Here is a 15,621-nt window from a genome sequence, read left to right as displayed (position 1 = left end):
GACCTTTCAGACTAGAGGACCTCAGTACATGGGAATCCTGCAGCATGTGCCAGCTCTGCATGGCCTGAAAGCACTCCAGCCATTGCTGAGAGAGAAGACTGAGGGAGGCTCCTACAGCTTTGACATGCCACACACCATCAAGCAAGTCATCTTGCTATTCCATTGGCACCCACAGGGCTGAATGTTAGAGTAGGCCCAAGCCATCCCTTCTGGTGAGAGAGAAGTTCTCTGAGGATGGGATCCAACACAAGTCTGGAAACTTAGAAGACTAAACCTCTGATCCTGATGACTGACCCAGATTGGATCCTGCAACATTATTCTGGGTCACATGCATTTGCCTTCATTCGTGGGCCCAAGTTGCTTTGCCCACGCCTATACACCTGCCAGGGGGCTTGTGCTCACAGACAGCAAGACAGTTAACACGAATCAATGCAATGTCCAAATTAAATGAATGGATGTTTAATCCACACATGTTTAGAAATGCATACCGGAAAGTTCCCCTGCTGTTCAAAGCTCTCTCCATCTTTCAATGAATACCCAGTGCTCTCCAGCTGAATTGGTTGCTATAGGTGACGGTTGTAAACAGACTCCCCCACACACACACCAGGCGAAATAATCCTGCAGGGAGAAAAAGCTGTTTAAACCAGCTCAGCTCATAAAGTGCTGGGATGAGAATTCACAGGGAAATTCTTTGCACAATTTGGTATGTTTGCAAATATGTTGAAGCAAAGAAGGTTGCATGCTCTCTCCTATTCTTAACATTCTGTATGAGCTTTTCTACAAAGAAATAAGATCGTCCCAAACCAGCTTCTTCTACTACTTCTTTAGCTGCTATGCTTGTTTCTCCCCCACAGGCCTTCTCTGCTTTCGATAAGGACCGCACTGGGACAATTTCAACCCTTGATTTCCGGCAGGTGCTGCACCATTTCTGTTTCACACTTTCAGAGAAGCAGTTTAACCATCTTCTGAAACTGCAGCGACTTCGTGGCGAACATTCCATTGACTGGAAATATTTCCTGCAAAAATTCAATCTCCTCTCAGAGGTAAGAATGTCGGTTACTCTGCTGTACGTGGAAAGGAAGAGCAGTGGAAGCAACTGGGGCAGGAACGGTTTTATTTGGCCATAGGGATCCAGCGTTTGAGAAATTAGCGATGTTGGCCTGTTTCCAAATGGCTTGAAATCACAAGCAGAAGCAAAACTGACCTTGGCAACCTTATTCCCTACTTATTCCCTATTGCATCTGCTCTGCTCAGTCTTTCCAGTCCAAAGCATGGGTGGGGGGGTGGGGTGTCCTTAAACTTTATCAAACATTCCCCGGGTTTAAATAAATGGGATGCAATTTGGCTGGATGGGAGAAGAGTGATCCAGGTTGTGTGTATTTGTATGTCTGGGTACGTTCAGGGGAAATCCTCCTATTAATACATCTGCGGGCAAAACCTATTCTTGGAGCACACGTGGAAATGTATTCCTGTCAAAGGGAAATGGATCTCTGGACTCCTTCTTATTCCAATCTCTTGAAAGCAAGGATACTTTTTTACGCATTTCATTCACTTGAGTGATTTCCTGCTGAAAGCATCCTAAAAGGCTATACAACATCTCACCCCCACTAAAGGCCGCTCTACTTCCAAGCCTAAAAACTTGGGCATCTATATAGTATTAAAACTCTTGTGATTGATTGTTTGTAACCTTCAGTTGGGGGAAACCGTATCACAGGCAACAATTTTTGAATCGACATACTTCAAATGGGCTACCTTACGGGATGCATCCAAAATCAGGGAACCATGGCTCCTGTGGGATTGAAATTTGACAAAGTTATGGCTGCTTCAGTGATGCCATACCTCTGTGCTGCCATGGTCAGCCATACTCATGTCAGTGACATTTCCAATGCTCTCTCCCAGAAAAGTCAGTGAAAAAGCCACTGCATTTTTGCCCACCTGTGGTCATTCTATTTCTCTATTTAGATAGGCAAATATCTTTGAAACAATGACCCAATGATTGTCAATTTTCCATTAATGTGGAGTGGTGTTTTTTATTATAAATGTTAGCCCTATTTCTTTCCTAATTACATGAGAAATTAACCCTACACAGGCTAGCATTCAGACATCCCTTCAGAATTCTTCATCTAAGGGAAGACTAAGTTTCCCACCACTTCTGAATTAGACCACGAACCTCAAGAGCATGTTCTGAACTTATTAAAGCAAAACCAATAAACGAATAAAAACTCTTTGCTTCCTATACTTGTTGAAATCAACTGTTCTTTAATCTGACAAATATGCTACCCAAGGCTACTACGGTATAGCTTATTTTGGCTGATCATGAAAAAATATGAAGGATTGGAAGGGGAAATCAAGAAAATATCCCAGAATAAGGCAATGGCAATTTCCTTATTATTGATAAGGAAGCCACATGGGGATGTCTAGATGATTACAAGGAGCCAAACTCACTTTGCATGAATTTTTGATGAAGCTGGCTAAACATTTGGAACATGAGAGAGTAATTTCATGTAATTCATGAGATTAGGCTTTGCATCCAAGGTTTATATGTCAGATCAAAGCTGACTCTATCAAGTAGATCTCATCCAGACTACAGATTCTACTTCCTTCAACCACCAACCATTTTGGCTGAAGCTGATAATGCTGAAAGTCAAAAGATCTGGAGATATTTCCATTCAGGAAGGCTGCTATAAAGCAATCTTCCTAGGGTATATCCTAATATACTCTATATGACTTTTTTTTTACCAGTTTAATGATCCAGAATTCAGCCAAATCCAAACTGAACGTACTTATTTGTATTTATTTTATTTAATAACAAGGCTTATTGGCTGCTTCAGTTTGCTGATTTTGAGCAGCAAAGAATTTCCCAAATACATAATTTGAGACTAAAAACAAAGAAGTATATAATCAAATTTAAAAACAAATCACATACATCACAGTGGCACAGATGAAACAGGGAATTACATTCAATGCAATAAAAACCAGTTCATTCTGCAGAGTGATACTTAAGTAATAGTTTAATGTAATAATAATGATAATAATAATTCTTATTTTGCTGTCACAGACCAAAATACAAGTGCAACAAAAGAAAACACAAGAAAAATATAATCACAAACAATTAACACCAGAAGCCTTGGCTAAGGGGAATTACAACGTTCTCCTCTAATAGTTACAGCTCTTAAAAGAAATTTAGAAACCTGAGAAGTAATATAGGAGGGGCATCCCCTAGACAATATAAAACCAAATTACTAACATTAGAACCAGAGGGGTCAATTCCAAGGAGAGGCAACAGTTTAATTCTGGCTGTATTATACATAGGGCAGTATAATAAGACATGCTCCACAGTTTCAACTTCAGCCCTATCACAGGGGCATAATCGCTCACTAAATGGGAGCCTCTTGAATCACCCGTTGAGTAGTGCTGAGGGCAAGACATTAAAACGGGTTACGGAAAAGACTCTTCTTTACTTGGGGATGGTTAGAGTATAGAAATAAGAGGCCATCCTCAATCCATAATTATTAGAATGGCTAAAGATCAAAGGGGAGCAGGTTTTGTCAGCTCTGGCTCTTAAGTATTGCAAATCTATGTCCACAAGCCGTTGGACTACCCTAAACTGGGCGTCCTTGAGACCATAATCTCCCAGAGCATCCCCTGTAAAACCTAGCAAGTGGAGTTTCTTCGTCAGCTCCCTCTCCCAACGAGAAGTATGAGAGTCAGCAAACACCAGGGAGAGGTAGCTATCAGGGGCTGCCGAAAAGAGCACCCGAAATCACCATTTGAAGATGTTAATCCACGCCATGCATTGTATTTTAATGTAAAGTCTGCTGCCTAATAGAAGACAGAAAGAATAGCCCTTTTCAGCCTTTAATATGATTATTCAGACATTTTTCCTGTTGGGAGATTTGGGGGAACCGGGTAGAATTGAGTTACGGGGAGGATGAAATAAGTGTTCCAGTTCCATAGCCATTAACACTAATTAGCATAAGTAACAAAAACTGTTGTTGAATAGGAGCAAGTGGTATCTTGTCAGCAGAAAATATCTCCTTTTGGGGGGGGAAGCATGCTAGGGACAGAGCTATGCTAAAATGCCTTTCTGGCATGTTCCCTTCCTACATGTAGAGCAACACATTTTTAAAATAAAATTTAAAAGTTTATTGATGCAATTCCACATGAAGAATATCCTGTTACCAACCACATTGCTACCTCATTGGAATGAATCTCCTTGATGACTTGCTGTTGCCATAGTCCTGGTAGAGGGCAATTTTCTAACACTCTGTGCCTACCATGAAAATAAGGCTGTGCAGATGGATTCAAACACCTTCTCCACTACAGTCAGCTTGCTTTCAGTCTGTTCTAGAACGTAATTTGGGGGGGGAGGTGTTACTGCATAAACCACATCAATTCAAATAAGTATTCATCTTGATTCATAAAAAGGCCAAATCAGGGAGGGGTGGATCTTTCAAGTTAAGTTTCTGCATCAGTTTGTGATTTAAAAAATAATCTTCATAAAAGCTGCATGTTTTCTTATGAGGTTCTGCTACATAGGCATTTTATACATAGGCAAACCTGAATCAAAAATTTGGGGTAAGTTTGGAACATAGCTACATTCTCTTTTACGTGTAAATCCAGGAAATGCAAATTAGGAAAGTTTACATTAAAAGCAAACAACTCCCCCCCACCACTGTTCCCAGTCCAATGGATCCATTTAGGTTTCTCTTCAGGGTGTGGTAAAAAAAAAAAAGGCAAGATGGCTGCTGCAACAATGTGATTGAAACTCTGCCCGTTTTTTATGTGCCTTGCTGGTAGAACTTAAAGCACACTCTTGTAATTGCCCTCTAGTGTTTTTTGACCATACCCTGCAGATGCCTGGATTCATTGCTTAGCAATAGAAAGTAATAAATGCTACTTAAGAGCCGTGGTGGTGCAGTGGTTAGAATGCAGTAGTGCAGGCTAATTCTGCTGACTGCCAGCAGTTCGATCCTCACTGGCTCAAGGTTGACTCAGCCTTCCATCCTTTCGAGGTCGGTAAAATGAGGACCCAGATTGTTGGGGGCAACAGGCTGACTCTGTAAACCACTTAGAGAGGGCTGTGAAGTACTATGAAGTGGTGTATAAGTCTAAGTGCTATTGCTATTAAAAGCATTGAGGCCCCAGCAACTCTTAAGAAAGATTCTAAAGGATTGCACCTTACTGAAACATTGTTTGACACATTAGATTTCATTAATTATCATCTTCTGCCGAACTTATAATCCTTGTTGTTGTTAGTTGCAAAGTCATGTCCGACCCATCGCGACCCCATGAACAACATTCCTCCAGATCTTCCTGTCCTCTACCATCTTCTGGAGTCCACTTAAGCTCATGCCTACTGCTTCAGTGACTCCATCCAGCCACCTCATTCTCTGTCGTCCCCTTCTTCTATTGCCCTCAGCACAAACTTTTTGAGCACTACCTGGCCTGAAAAAAGTATCTAACAACTTGTCATCACACTTACAACCATCATAGCATCCCAGCAGCCATGGGATCAAAATTTGGGCACTTGGTAACTGGCATGTATTTTACAACAGTTGCAGCATCACATGATTGCCATTTCTAACCTTCTGGCAAGCAAAGTCAATGGGGTAAGCTGGATTCGCTTAGCAACCATGTGATTCCTTTAACAATTGCAGGGGTTCCTTAACAGCCATGGCCAAAAAAGGTCATAAAAGTGGGCATCACTTACTTAACAACCACCTTGGAAATTCTGGCCCCAGCTGTAATCATAAGTTGAGGATTAGCCATATATTTAGGCATTGTTGAATTTGCAGGTTTTCTTTTCCCCTTGTTAGTACATTATCCACTGTTGCAGTCTGATCAAGGTGAGTGAGGTGCATGTTTTAATTAATTGTAGGTGGTTCTGCTCAAGAGCACCAGGTATCAAAAAAGTCAAGACTGTGGGCACAACCATATGATAAAGATAAACCTTTTATGCATGCATCACCTGGCCTTCAAAAGGGGCGGGGTTTCAATCATAGCCATGATTAATATCTGCACTTTATCTATCTTGAATGTCCTGGCTTTGCTCTAAATGAGATGAACCCAATGGGCAGGAGAATCAATTTGCTGCTTATTAAAGCCCATGAGTGTTGATTGATTATAAAGCTGGCATCATCACCATCACCCTCATAACCTTTTTTCTTTTTAAACGCTCAAGATTATTTTTCATTAGCTTCCATTTGGTATGAAACTTAGTCGGAGGCTGACTTGCAAAAGCACAGTGTATTTTCTGTCTAGTTATAATATCTGTGCAAGGTGGTCAGATTAGTTTGCATATTTGTTAAAGTTGTAATGTCATAGTGTCTTTAAATTCATTTTGGTTTTAATTACTTCCAAAGTGTTTCTAGTATATTTGCACTTTTAATGTGTATTTAATTTTCAAGCAAGGTGTGAAGTCACCAAAGGAAGCCAGACAGAGGCATCTTTTTAACACTACAGGCAACCATATAATGATGCGATACCAGCATGGCCAAGGCTCAAAAATCTCTGAGTCTTGAAAATAAGAGAACTATAAAATGAGCATTCAATCTAGCTTGATTAGATTCAATCAGATTAGTGGGGAGGTGTTGGATTTCCGGCCAGGAAAAGCCAGCTCAGGTCACTATGGATGTTTTGACCCAGACACCTACATGTTGTGAAGATGAAATAAAATATATTCTGTCTTGAGAAAAATGGGATATACATTTAACCTGTATATTTTTCATAATTCCTAAGGCAGTCTTCTTCAGTCGGGTGCTCTAGAAGTCATGCCTAGCAAGCCACAGGCACTGGTCCCACTGGCTTGGAATTATGGGTGTTGTAATCCAATAAACCAGTGGTTCTCAACCTGTGGGTCGGGACCCCATTTGGGGTCGAATGACCATTTCACAGGGGTCGCCAAACAAGGCTGTCTGCCATTTTTCCCCCTTTTCTTTGGCCACGCCCCTGGCACCCGGTGATATATAAGTGGTTGGGGGTCACCACAACATGGGGAACTGTATTATGGGGTCACGGCATTAGAAAGGCTGAGACCCACTGCAATAAACGATGGTCACAGCTGCATGCCGCTTGTGCAAGTGGAGCTGTGTGCACAGGCTTGCCAACCACTCGTGTGGAACAATCCCCTCTCCGCACTCCCGCTGGCCCAGAAAGCTAGAAAGGTTGGGGAACTCTGTTCTAGGCCACCCTTTAAGAAATACTCCTTTCGCCCAGCCCTGTGCAGAAGCTCACCATTTCAGCCTCCCCTATTTATGGCCATCCAGGATCCAGCTAAACATCTCTCCTGAAGGACAGTCTGCCATTTCTTAAAAGACTCTGCTAATTGTTGGACAATAGTGATGATTTAGGGCAGGGCTTTTCAACTTTTTCACCCATTGTACCACTTTTAGGATATGGCAACATCCAAGTACCACCAGTCGCCTAGCAAGGTGTCAAAAACTTGATGACCAAAAAAAAAAAAAAAAAAAGGAAAAAAGTGATAAAGTACAGGTAATCCTCAACTTAAAACAGTTCACTTAGTGACTGTTCGAAGTTACAATGGCACTGAAAAAAGTGCCCCCCAAGCCACAGCCGAGCAAGACACCTGCCTGCCCGCCTGGTGCTCTTCCTCCTGTCCGAGGTTTTCATTGTTGTATTTCTGTTGAGGATTGGCAGCGGGGGTAGGGTGGGGGTGTTTGATTTTTATTCCCCCTATCTCCTGGGTGGTTGCAGCAGGTTTTGGTCACTTCACATGACCCTGGGACATTGACCGTCATAAATATGCATCAGTTGCCAAGCATCTGAATGTAAATCACAAGACCCTGGAGATGCTACAACATTCCAGCTGATTGGTGCTTCTTCAGGACTCAGCAGAAGCACCAGGATCAGCGCCAAGCTCCAGCTGGAGCCTGGTGCTGATCCTGGTGCTTCCACTGAGCCCTGACAGCCCCGAAGAAGCGCCGATCAGCTGGAAAGCGGCACTGATCCTGGCGCTTCCGCTGAGCCCTGACAGCCCTGCAGCTCCAGCTGTCTCTCGCTCAGGCTTGTGCAGTGCTGCCACCAGTTCAGCTCATTCCCCTCCCCCGCTACCACTTTTCTAGGATGGTCGCGTACCACCTGCCAGGTGCCAATGTACCACAGGTGGTACCCATACCACCGGTTGAAAAGCCCTGATTTAGAGAACCAGTCTAGTATAATGGTGAAGGCATCAGGCTAGAAACCAGGAGATCCTGAGTTTTAGTCCTACCTTAGGCATAAAGCCATCTGAGTAATCTTGAGCCGGTGACTTTCTTTCAGCCCTAGGAAGCAGGCAATAGCAAACTATTTCCTAAAAACTTTGCCAAAAAAACTGCGGGGACTTGTTCAGGCACGATTGAATGGAATAAATAAAAAGTAGTGATTTATTAGTTGGATGGTTCTCCTGGTCTTTTTTCCAAATACCCTCTTCCGCATTTTAGCCACATATCATGGCTTCATGGAGCCTAAACTGATGTCTGCCAGCCAGGTTTTTTTAACTAGTTGACAGAACATTCATTTTCCAGAGTTCCAGAGCAGTTGAAACAGGGACTGGTGTGGGGATAAATGAGATCTGGTAGCCAAACGGTAAGACTTATTTGAAATAAAGATTTCAATTACTGAAGAAACAGACTTTGGGAGAACCTTTGCCTAAGAAGCATCCTTACTATGAATGGGGATGTAATTTGAAATAATATTGTAATTCTCCTTATGTGTACACATAATCTTCCTTCCATGCTACATAGGGAGTTTTGCCAAGGCTGAGATTGGCTCCTTGGCTTGTCCAGACCTAAAAGAAGTGCAATACTACATACCTTTATGGTCAGCCACCTTGAAATAATTCACTGAGCCATGAAAATTGGTTTTATATGCATGTCGTACAATGGAAGATGTATGCTACCTACATACCAACAGAGCTTTGGGCAGTATATGGAGTTAAAATCTTATTAAAATGTAAAGCTCTAAAATACATAAAATACAAACATAAGATGCATAGATGGTGCAGTTAAGTAACTCAATTCAGCCCTCAAATGTTGAGACAAATAAAAACATTTTCAATGGGTGCCTAAAATGTAGCAAAGTCTTGATTTCCGGGAGGAAAGGTATTGCAAGGAGTGTGTATCCCAACAAAAATCATCCTCTCGTGGCTAATGTCAAAGGAGTATCTAAAGCAGTGTTTCTCGACCTCAGCATGGACAGCAAAGGCATGTTACAATATGACATATGACAACATTGTTGTTTCCACTGATGAGTGACATGATATGTGTGGTTTCTGAGAATTTCGTACACAGATCTATACAAGTTTCATCAATGGAAAGCCGTTCTCTTTCCCAGGATTTAATACAAATAATATCAAATATAGGATTAGATTGCAGGTCTCAAAAAAGCTACACACACAACAGGCACCATATAAATACCACACACAGAATAGCCCAAAGCGCACACGCTGCTGGAGAGAAGTTCCCTGGGGATGGGCTCCAGCACAAGCCCAAAAGCTTGGAAGGCTAAACTTTTGGTCCTGTATAGGATTAGATTCATGGGAGTTCATATACTGTATGTGTACAAAGATTTTCTTTAGCACTTTTTTTAATCAGAATGTGCTTGAAATGAGCAACAACAGTTGTGTTCCTACCAAGCCTTTTTTATTATTTATTTTCAAATTCAGCAGGCTTTCCAGCATGTAAGATTATGTAAGTGGGCGAGAACTGTGTAGTAAGCTTGTTTTATTCTTTTGACTCTCTCTTGGAATTTTCTAAACATATGCCCTCGTTTGGTCAAATTCCTTTTTTTACTATTCCTTCCTTTAAATCTACTATGCGGATAGGCACTACCATGGACCCAAGCAGGTAACTAGCTAAGTTCATTATGGTCTTAGACCAGCATAAATCATGAATCTTTCCCATCTTTTCCCCGACCCAGCTTGGAGAAAGGCTGAGTGAAATTATATTTGCAGAATTCAATTAGCCAGAATTTGCCTTGTGCTCAAGAGGTAAAAGTGTTTTAAGGCAAATAATAACCTTGCTTTATAGCATTGGTTCTCAATCTGTGGGTCGGGACCCCATTTGGGGTCGAACGACCATTTCATGGGGGTCGCCAAACAACGCAGTCCGCCATTTTTCCCCCTTTTCCTTAGCTGTGCTACTCTCTTTTATTCTATTGGCTTTTGAAAGCCAATAGAATAGACTCTCTTGAATAGAGTCTAATTCTAGTGGCTTTCAAAAGCCAATAGGAATTGTCCAGGCTGTCTCTGCCCTGCTGAGCCCGTCAAAAGTCCCATTCTGCAAACGGTGCTGCACCAGGTGAGTAGTCCTCGACTTACGACCGGTTGAGTAGTCCTCGACTTACGACCGGTTGGGGGTCGTGGCATTAAAAAGGTTGAGAACCACTGTTTTATAGTTTAAATAATGGTGTCATGTCCTAATTCTTGACCTCTTGTCCTTTTCCCTTGCATTTCCTGATATACTTCAGCAAAACTGCATGATGCAGAGAGTCCAAGCTGACCTTGGACTTGATGCTATTGGAAGGATTCCTGTATAATCCTTAAGAGACATTGGATCCCTTTGAAATTACTTTCTCTTATACATTCTAACCAGGCAGAAAGAGAGCAGACTCGATTTGCTTGCCGGGAGCTATCCAATCAAGAGGTTTTGGCCCGCATACAGGAGGTAGTGAGTGCCCGCTTTCCAGCCATTGAACAGGAGTTTAAAAACGCAGATAGCACAAAAACAAATCTGGTATCTAAAGAGGTGTTCAGAGATATCTGCAATCGACGGTTCTTGCTGCTAACTGATGAACAGGTGAGGAAAGTGGGAATTCCTGAGGACTCATTTCCTCTGTCCCAGAGAGAAAAATACTCATCTAGGAAACACTGATATGGCCATGCCAAGTTATTTGTGTTACCTGGCTTAAGGTCAGTGGTGGGATTCAGCCGATTCGCATCAGTTTGGCAGATTCGGTAGCTAATTTTTTGTTGCCCAGGCCCCAGAATGGACTTCCAGAAGCAGCATCCACACAGAGAACCGGTTGTTCACATATTTGAATCCCTCCACTGCCCAAAGTATAAATAATGCATTAGGTCACTGGTCTTTCTTCCCCTTTTTCAATGCCTGTGAGAATCTCTTTTATGCAACTGAATACAGAAGTGTTGAGTGGAAATGTTATAACATAGGTGTACATTCTTTTATATTCAAAAACAAAAAAATGTTCTCTTATTTAAAAGCGATAGCCTGTTTAATCCCTTTTGAGCAAAACTACTTGATTCTTTTTATATGCATTTTTATTCAAAGTTTTACAAAGAACATAAAAATCAACACAATCTAATAAATAGTAAAAAAATAGCAAACGTACTGAAAGAAAAAATAAATAAATAGAAAAAAGCTTCCAGTTTCCTTTGCAGCAAATGTATAAGTACAATTACTTACTCTATGATTACACAAAAAGGTCACTTTTTTCTATTATCCAGATTATTATTATTTTATTTTTTTTGTAATCATTGAAAGCACAGATCATAAGTGCAGTTTCCCCCCGGTTCATGAACAAAACCCGATTCTTGATTCTTGAGCTTATTGGTGTAAGGAGCATCTGACCCAGAGAAGATGGATTTCATGTGGGTCTATTATCAGTCACTGCTTTTGGTCCCCTGATTCCAAGTAGGCTGAGATACTTGGAAATACAAAGATACCTTTGCAGTATCTCTGGCAAGAATGGCCCAATGAGAGAATCACAACTGGTCTCAAGATGTGCCAGAAATATAGTCCGCTTTAAGCCCAATGGAGGCTGACAGGAAGGAAGTGAAAGCAGGAAATGGACAGAAGTTCTTCAGGAAGCCGCCTTTGTTAATAGATCCAAGATCCCTGTGCAAAAAACAGCTCTTTTTTGTTTCATGTTAATCCCAGCACCCTGTATGAAAATTATAACTGGAACCCAATTAAACAGGATTCAGCTAGTCTTAAATATGCCAAGAACTCCAAAACATAAATAAATTTGCAACTGATTGAGGCCAAGTCCCCAGTTCCTCTACTTTTGTTGAAGCTTCTTAGGAACTACTGTACCTTTTGCTGGATTTGTATGAAGGTTTCCACTTCATCTTGTCTATTACACTGTTGATAGATTTCCCAGGCTGGCAACCTTCAAATGATAGTTAACCTGGAACTCAAAGCAATGATAATATTCAGTTGGTGCTTGAGAAAACATTTTGAAGCCCTCTAAGTAGTGCAGTGTGCTTTGCTTTGTATAATTTATAATATGGTAGACATGTGTCCAATGGGGGAAAGTTAAAAGGAAATTCAAAATGTACTTGTGGCCTTTGATGTTTTCCTCCAACTTGCCACATGCAAATCAAAGCCTTAGAGGTGATGAAGTTTTCTCTAAGGTCTAATTCTGTGGCATGTCAGGAAGTTGAGCAAAGTGTGTGTATGTGTGCGTACATGAGTATGCATGCACATTAAAGAAAAACAAAAATTAACTTGCCTGTTCAAACCCCAGAGCAAATCATTAACCCATCGTAGAGTGTATACAGTATTAGAAATACAAGCCATTGAAATTGGCACTGAATTTCCATGTCTGCATATCCACACTGATGACTTAATATCTTGATCCTAGGCTTTCCTGCACTGATCCAGCATTTCACTTGTTCAGACAGTCAATTCAAGAACCAAAACAAAGGAACAACCAAACTTTGTATTCCATTCCTGGATCCAACCCAAGCACCATTTTCTCCTCTTTCTCTTCCCCCAAGACACTTAAAGAAGAATCAGATTAGAGTAGACCAGTAAAAGATGAAAGGATTTTCAGCAGATACATACTGTCTCACTTCCAGAATGTAAAATAAAGCAGGAAGAACAAAACTGGTCTTCAGTCTTAACAGTTTTGCTCAGGTTTTTTTGTCTGAGATCACAAACAGACAGAGGGTCAAGTCTCAAAAGCAGCAAGGCAATCCTAGGACAAATATTGGAGTAGCAGCAAGATGCAATTCCAGAAACTGAGCAGATTAGGAGCGGGGAAAACAGGAAATGGCAGTATGGCCAGGCTGAACTCATTCTTCCCGCAATCTTATATGGGCAGATATTCAGGTTACTTGGCCAGAAAGATGGCTTAAGAACAAACCTCAACTCTGAGATGAAGTCTTAGTTTGCAACGATATGTCCTGTCTCTTAAAAGCCTTCAGGGTTGGGATCTTAGGGGTTTCAACCACTAACCCAATTCACTGAGTCCTCAGGCAACTTCCCAGCAGAGCTTCTCTTGTAGGCCCTTTATAGATTTTTGGAGGGACTTCCTTGTTCGTGGGTTAAAAAAATCCCTCAAGGAACAATAAAGATATTATGTGCTTTTTTGCCCTAGCTGTCATATTTTCATTAGATATTCATATTGCCTCAGAGTTTTAGGCCTCAGACCACCTTGCTATTTCTTTGTAAAGGACATATCCTTGTAAGAGAACCTCCATCTTGTTGCCCTCCTGCTGCTGAGACAGGTTAAAGCTGCATCCAAGTGGAAAAATAGGGCTTTGTATTGGAAAACATAATGCAACCTCCCGAGTGAAAATTTTGATTTACCTGAAGGTGAACCCTTAAGGAGGTCAGCAGCTGGTAGAGCTCCCATTGGCTCACTGTAGGACCACTCCCTGTCCATCTGACCACAAGGCTCTTCTTTTTACTCCATCCCATTTTTCGACTGTGCGTCCTATAGGAGCATCCTCTCCAAACATCAAGATGGCCGCTGCAACTAATACATAACTAATGCAAGTAGAAAGGGGGTAGGATTCACATATACTAGCAAGAGAAGTGCTTCAGTCACACATTTGCAGCTGTCATCTTGTCATCTTTAACCATATTCTATGGACACCCTTCAACTGAAGATGAATTTCCTTCATCACAGATTTTTTTTGGGGGGGGGAACCTTGTTTTCTTGTCCTGTGTTATCTGGTTGGGAAATTAATCTTTGCTTGACTCATCTATCATATGCCAAATGCCTGACCTCATCTATGCTAACAGATCTGTTTCTATGTGCTTAGTTCGAAAATCTCTGGAACACAGTACCCCTTGACCTGAGTGGGAAATTGAAATATCCTGGATTTTTGAGGAATTTCAGCTCTGAAGGAGGAGGAATGTCTGACACGACCAATGTGGAGAATCCCAGCAAACCAGCCTTGGCTGCTGAACCTGAATCGCGGGTTCCTTTACGACCCAAAACCGCAACTCATCCTACATCCCCAAAGAGAGTGAGTATATCATGTCCTTCTTCTGATCTGGAAATGAGACTAAAGCATTTGCTTTCTTCTTTGGCAGTTTGGATGCTATCAAAGAGCCATGATGGCACAGCGGTTAGAATGCAGTATTGCAGTCTAATATTGCCAACTGTCAGCAGTTCAATCCTGACTGGCTCAGGGTTGACTCAGCCTTCCATCCTTCCGAGGTCGGTAAAATGAGGACCCAGATTGTTGGGGGCAAAATGCTGACTCTGTAAACCGCTTAGAGAGGGATGTAAAGCCCTGTGAAGCAGTATATACGTCTAACTGCTATTGTTACTGCTGTCTTCCTTTCTTGAGGTTTTAAGGTGGGATTCACAACTGAGAAAGCAGCCAGCAAAGACTTGAGAGAGTTTATGTCAGGACTTCAGAAATAGTGAAGTCACATCTCCTTTGAATAGGTTTCAATTCCTAGTGATTTCTTGGACACAGCCATGCAATTTTCTTGGTAACCACATTGACTCCAGATAGCTTCTTATGTTTCCTGTTTTGTTTAGCTTTTTTACTATCCGGTTTACACAGCAATCCAGGTTCCTCTCGGGTGGTCTCCCATCCAAATGTTTGCTAACTCCAGCCTTGCTTAGCACTGAAAAAAAAATAACTTCACACCTGGTCCTCACATTTATGACTGTTGTAGTGTGCCCACAGTCACATGATTGCCATTTGCATGCTTTACAACCACCTCTGGGGAAGCTGGCAGTAAAATTGCAAGTCATGGTCACGTGATGTCTCACTTAACGACTGCAGCCATTCACTTAACAATGGAAGCGTTCTAACATTGTTGCAGTCATGTGAAGTTTCACGTAACAGCCGTGTTGCTTAGTGTGGGAGTGCTGATCCCAGTTATGGCGGCTAAGTTAGGCCTATCTGTAATCATTGTGATTTCCAAATAAAAAGAAAATTTCTAATCACTATCCTTAATTTTATTCTGCCCCAGATTTAGAAAGCAATTACATTTCATTTCCCTTGAGCCCTGAATGGCAAGCTGAGACGGTTGTCTTCTCTTTAGGTCCCAGCTGCCGGCAGGCCTTACACAGCAGGTGTTCCCACTCCACCTATTCTGAATTGCCAGCCAATTGAAAGTAAAATTCGGACAAATGTTCAGCACTGTTGGAAAGAAATCCTGAAAGAATGTAGAGAGAAGGATGTGGAGCGCTCAGGAGAAATCTCCGTAGAAGATATTTTAGGTTGGTTGTCTTTTTTAAAAATCTTATTTAGAATTTGAAAGTGGTGTCAGACATTCTCACCAAAACGCTGCTATCCAGGGCATCCACAGATTGTGGACCAAAAAGTCAAGAAGGTGCCTTGCACATTTAAAAAAAAAAAACCCAGGTAAAGCTTCAGTCCCACTGCCCTGGCTGCATCTTGACTTTTTTGAC

The 15,621-nt window shown here is 41.7% G+C and overlaps 1 protein-coding gene across 7 annotated transcripts in view; it reads left to right on the top strand.

Moving 5' to 3' along the window:
• Nucleotides 1-15,621, top strand: part of EFCAB6 (EF-hand calcium binding domain 6) — a 138,257-nt gene that overhangs the window by 111,820 nt on the left and 10,816 nt on the right. For 6 of the 7 annotated variants that reach the window (XM_039341347.1, XM_039341350.1, XM_039341346.1 and 3 more), the window contains 4 exons: nucleotides 855-1,043; nucleotides 10,593-10,796; nucleotides 14,009-14,215; nucleotides 15,252-15,429. In XM_039341347.1, the coding sequence (XP_039197281.1) occupies nucleotides 855-1,043; nucleotides 10,593-10,796; nucleotides 14,009-14,215; nucleotides 15,252-15,429 (778 nt within the window). The remainder of the gene's footprint in view (nucleotides 1-854; nucleotides 1,044-10,592; nucleotides 10,797-14,008; nucleotides 14,216-15,251; nucleotides 15,430-15,621) is intronic. The other variant, XM_039341351.1, reaches the window with a different exon arrangement.

This window comes from Crotalus tigris, unplaced genomic scaffold (genome assembly GCF_016545835.1).
Source record: "Crotalus tigris isolate CLP2741 ecotype Arizona unplaced genomic scaffold, ASM1654583v1 scf7180000017764.6130737, whole genome shotgun sequence".
Classification (NCBI taxonomy): domain Eukaryota; kingdom Metazoa; phylum Chordata; class Lepidosauria; order Squamata; family Viperidae; genus Crotalus; species Crotalus tigris.
Note: the sequence above shows the minus strand (reverse complement) of the source record. Positions and strands in the feature narration are given on the sequence as shown.